This window comes from Phaethon lepturus, unplaced genomic scaffold, assembly GCF_000687285.1.
Source record: "Phaethon lepturus isolate BGI_N335 unplaced genomic scaffold, ASM68728v1 scaffold20965, whole genome shotgun sequence".
Classification (NCBI taxonomy): Eukaryota; Metazoa; Chordata; class Aves; order Phaethontiformes; family Phaethontidae; genus Phaethon; species Phaethon lepturus.
Window position 1 is genome coordinate 7540 of NW_010542896.1, and position 5354 is coordinate 12893.

The window sequence follows — 5354 nt, forward strand, 5'->3', positions numbered from 1 at the left end:
ATAGAGGTTAAAATACAATCAGTCTGGGTAGTCTTATTCATGTCTCCTCAGTTGCTTCTGCAGGCTGTATTTAGGTCTTACGTATGCAGTTTTCTTGCGTTCTTGTAATGCTTTTGGGGACCTTTCAGCAACACAACTGTCTTCATGGATTCAGCAAGGGTTTAGTTAACAGGGATTTTATAAACAATTCTATCAATGCCTAATGGATTAAGATCAGGCTCTTTTCCTCAGAATTGCCTACTAATTTGTTTTCTTTTTTATAGCTACAGAATGCCTCAACTCCTGGGTAATAGCAGTTCACATGAACAGGTTGCTGCATATTATGCGTCAGAATCCATTGTCTCCATTGCTATCTTCATCACCATTTTCATCATAGGTATCCCAGGAAATGGCTTGGTGATCTGGGTAGCTGGTCTGAAAATGAAAAGGTCTGTGAACATTGTCTGGTTCCTAAACCTTGCTGTGGCTGACTTCATGTGCTGCTTGTCCTTGCCATTCTCCATTGTTCACCTGGCCCTCCATGAACACTGGCCATATGGCTGGTTCCTCTGCAAAGTCATTCCATCAGTCATAATCTTCACCATGTTTGCTAGCGTCTTCCTGCTCATGGCCATCAGCATTGACCGGTGCCTCCTTGTGATGAAACCTGTCTGGTGTCAAAATCATCGAACAGTGAAATTTATATCACTAATATGCAGTGGCATTTGGATCCTGGCCTTCATTTTCTGTTGTCCTGTCTTTTACTACCGTAAGACTAGTGCTCATGATGACAAAACTGAGTGTGGATATGACTTTGGAGATGACGAAATGCTAGATTATATGGATGGTTCTGTAAATGAGTTACTGGAAAAATACTCACCTTTAGCCTACAACGGTAATGACTCATGGGGAAATTTCTATGAAGGTGATTATTCTGTATCCCTTGCATTAGTGGTAATAAACATCACTAGGGCTGTCTTTGGCTTTATACTCCCCTTTGGCATAATGGCAGTTTGCTATGCCCTTATTGCTTTCAGAATGTATGGGAATCAGTTTCACAAGCCACGCATCAGGATGCTGCGAACAGTTGTGCTCATGGTAGCTGCGTTCTTCATCTGCTGGGCTCCATACCATGTAGTTGGGATTCTGTCCCTTGTACCTACTCTTGGAACAGGACGGATGGAGTCATTGATCCTATGGGATCACCTCTCTACAGCACTTGCATATGCCAACAGCTGCATCAACCCCCTGCTCTATGTTTTTGTGGGACGGGACTTCAGGGCAAAGGCACGGCAATCAGCGCAAGGAATCTTGGAAGGTGCCTTTGCTGAGGAACCAACACGCTCGACCCCATACTCCCTTGACAAAAGCAAGACTTCAACAGAGAAGGACGTTAGCAGCACTGTGTAATGCAGGACTTCCGACCGCCACTGTAGAAAGCGTGTGCTATGGCCCTGAACGTCACTCTCCACTTAACAGCTTTCTTTTCTCTAACACACTTGATTAATCTGCAGATCCACACACAGGTCACTGAGGTGGTTCAGATCAGAACAGTTAACCCCCTTTATATCCTACTCTAGAGAGATGGAAAATTAGAATTACCAAGAGTAATAATCTGAGGGAAGAGTCTGGTAAAGGAGACAGAGTACTTTAACCTTTAAAGAAGAAAGCAGGCTTGCAGAATGATTTGTGGTGGGATCATGTAGTTTAACCACTGAATTGCTAGATGAGAATGCCTAGTTATTTGCATATGTCTATGTTCTACATCTCCTGTCTCTGATAAACTGCAGATGAAACTGACTTTGCTCTCTCTCCTTGGAATCTGTCATCCCATCTTTCCTCTCCTTTGACTATACTTGGGTTCTGAGGGTTTTTTTTTTTTCCCTGAAGATATACCTAGAGGATAGTACTACATTTCCTTATAGCAGTGCCCCAGTCAGCTGCACTGAACTGACTTTCATGGCCTGGTAGATGCCCAAGATATTTCTTTGTCGTGGCAAATACATCACTGTACAGAAATAACTGGTCCAAAGCACATGCTGTAGCTATGTTCATTAGCATGCACTCACTCACTGTCTCCCCAACACTCCCTCCACCACCAGAGTCCCAATTCTTCCTTTTAAGAAGTAGCCCAAAACTATCCAAATGCATTTTAAGATGGCACACCAGCAGAATTTGAGCAACTGGTCATTGATGAACCAAATTAGGTGGCTGCTGGACTATCAGACATTTGGTAAAACCTTGGAATTGAGAAGTGAGAACCTCTAGTCTGACCCCAAGAAGATGGGACACAGTCATGTCTTGCTCTCTACAAAAGAGGTGTGCTTCTTATGGAAGTATGAGTGTGCTCCTCATCTTTCTGGTAGAGGAAAACAAAAATTTTGTCCAGTCAGGCTATTTAGGGGTGTTTCCAAAGCTCGAATGTTCCCTGCTCCTGAAAAGCAGAAGTATGTTTACTAGGTACTCTTAAGGAAGTGGTTTAAAATCTGCTTTTTGTGTTAGTCTTTCCATAGTCTTTTGCACTGGTGAGGCCACACCTCAAATCCTGTGTTCAGTTTTGGGCCCCTCACTACAAGAAGGATGTTGAGGTGCTCAAGTGAGTCCAAAGAAGGGCAACAAAGCTGGTGAGGGGTCTGGAGCACAGGTCTTATGAGGAGCAGCTGAGGGAATGGGGGTTGTTCAGTCTGGAGAAGGGGAAGCTGAGGGGAGATCTTACGGCTTTTTACAACTACCTGAAAGGGGGTTGTGGCGACGTGGGTGTTGGTCTCTTCTCCCAAGTAACTAGTGATAGAACGAGAGGAAATGGCCCCAAGTTGCGCCAGGGGAGGTTTAGATTGGATATTAGGAAAAACTTCTTCACCGAGTGGTCAAGCATTGGAACAGGCGGCCCAGGGAGGTGGTAGAGTCACCATGACTGGAAGTGTTCAAAAAAGTGTGGACGTGGTGCTTCAGGACATGGTTTAGTGGACTTGGTAATGTTGGGTTGATGGTTGGACTTGATGATCTTAAAGGTCTTTTCCAACCTTAATGATTCTGTGATTCTGTAAAGGAGTATGGTCAGCAAATGGTATGACAAACAGCCACTAAGTACTGGTATAGTTTTCACTTTGCCTTTCTGGGGAGCACAAGTTGAAAGACTCACTGATCTGAGTGCCCTGCGTACAGCCACGTGAGAACTTTCGACTCTTTCTACTGACATCCTAAAAAGTCTCATTCTCTAAGTCCATATAGGTGTGGACTGTTAATTTAGCAATGTCCACACCCAAATTCTGTTTCTAAGGTAAGCAGGTGGAAACTGAGCCCACCTGACGGGCGCCGCTGAAAAAAAAGTCAATACTGGAACCAAAAGAGTTAAACCATAAACATTCACTTTTTCTTTTTATTAAGAAAGCATGCACAAAAATAAACTCGTGAGACCACGCTCCTCTCTCCCTGACCACTGACACAAAGCATGGGGGACCACACCACACTGGAGGGGCCTGCATGGACCCCTCTCCTCTCCGTGACAGGCTGGCATCCCTCCCCTCCACACCCTGCAGAGCTCCATGCTGCCCACCCAATGCCTTCCCACGCACTAACAACACATTTATTTCAGGGGCAGAGGAACGAGGCTAATTTGCACACTGACCGGCATGTATTTACATATGCAAATGAGACAGAACTTAATATGCAAATGAGGCAAATATTCAAATGAGGAGCACTTGGATACGCAGAAGGAGCCATCTTGGTTTATTTTTCTTCCGATGGTGTTTTCAGACTTCCACAGGGCCGGCTCTCAGTAACATCCTCTGCAAAGCACTAACTGGCACCTACCAGAGGCTGTCTCTCATGGTTGTCTCTGGTACCACTTTCCACAGAAACCCATCACACATGCTTCCAAGATGTATCATTCCCAACCTGAGGCAGCAGAGATAACGGCTGACTCCATGTTGAAGTTGTCTGGGATTCCTCATTTCTCTTGGAAACACTCAATGATGAACTCCCCCCCAACACACACTTAAAAAAGAGAGGGGGGAAAAAAAAAAAAAAAAACAACAGAAATGTCCCCCCCCAAATACAATGAGACTCTGTCCACTTCCCTGACAAAGAAACAACTTGTTTATCCCTACAGCAAATTTAAAAAGCAATGTTAGTTCCCCACCTTCCTGCAGTCAGAGTAGAAGTTATTATCTCCCCTGCTCCAGCTCTGTCAAGCAGCCATGGTATTTCCATCTTGGTTCCCTTCACTGGTAAACAGGGAATAAGGGCTAGGGGGAGGCTTTACAAAATATTAAGAGGAAACAAGAGGTTTGACAGAACAGAGACATACCGGAAAAAAGGGGCAGGACACAGCTTTGGGGAGGAGGCATCTCGACACTCACTCCTGCTCCTGTACCTTTTCCACCTTTCTTGATTTACAAGTGCTGACAGAACTCATCCTTTGGGATTTACACTAGATTCCATCATCTCCCCAGCTGAACTGCAAGGGGTCTTCTGACTTACCCTCCTCCCTTTTACACTACGCTCTTCGGCTGTTCGGTTTAAAAATCTGCCCCACTTCATCCTCTCTCTTCTAATGCACCTCTTACAAAGACTTGTAAGGGCCTCCCAGTTGCCTGACCAGAGGGTCCAGCACCTTAACCAGAAGTCCCCTAATTCACCTCTGCTCTAAGCAGCAGCTTCCTCTTCCCACCATTAGCCCATTCACAAAGTAGGAACCACTGACTGAGAATTTGCACCTATGCAACAGGACTGCTGTTGCTGGCACTCTCAAACCCCAAGCAAGGACAATCTCCAAAGAAATATGAGGGGCAGAGGGCCAAATAACAACGGAACAAATTTGCATATGCAAGAGCCTCACTACATATTTTGAAGAAGGGCTTGAAGGGGTAGGGGGTGAAATTAAAAGCTCTGGGGAACAGAATTTGCTGAATCACATGTGACACCCCTGACTGCTTCTTTTACCTGATGGGTATGTAGGCTTCACCTGGAGACTGCAAAAGGCAGCATAGAAAATAGGTCAGGATTCCCTCAAAACCTCTCTCCATCCTCACAGATGGCACTGCATTCTGAAACACAACTTCTCTGCTGAAATACCATTTCTGCTACATTCTCCTTTCTCCAAACTCAGGTCTACCCTCCTCCCAGCTCAGCTCAGCTCTCCCTACCTCAGGGATTACCCTCTCTTTGTACTTGGGAATCCTACTTCTTTTCTTGCTTTTCCTGCTGGTGCGAGAAAGTTCACAGAGCTAAGATCACCCCTCCAGTGTCCCTTTAGCCCCCTGACCTTTACAACATTTACGAAACAACATAACTACAGGCTCCCAGGGTCCACTAGGCTCTCTCACTCCAGTAGCCAATACAACAGATTCACCGGCCACCTTGACGGGAAAGAG

At 45.3% G+C, this 5354-nt stretch overlaps 1 protein-coding gene across 1 annotated transcript; it reads left to right on the forward strand.

Annotated features, from left to right (window-relative positions):
- The first annotated feature begins 270 nt into the window (after positions 1 to 270).
- Positions 271 to 1389, forward strand: LOC104621660 (C3a anaphylatoxin chemotactic receptor-like). The gene has a single exon (XM_010288197.1). The coding sequence runs from the start codon at positions 271 to 273 to the stop codon at positions 1387 to 1389; it is 1119 nt and encodes a 372-aa protein (XP_010286499.1).
- The last annotated feature ends 3965 nt before the right edge of the window (positions 1390 to 5354 follow it).

Bases quoted from the DNA above. Each gene is read 5' to 3' on its own strand.
- LOC104621660 (XM_010288197.1), top strand. From the start codon at position 271: ATGCCTCAACTCCTGGGTAATAGCAGTTCACATGAACAGGTTGCTGCA.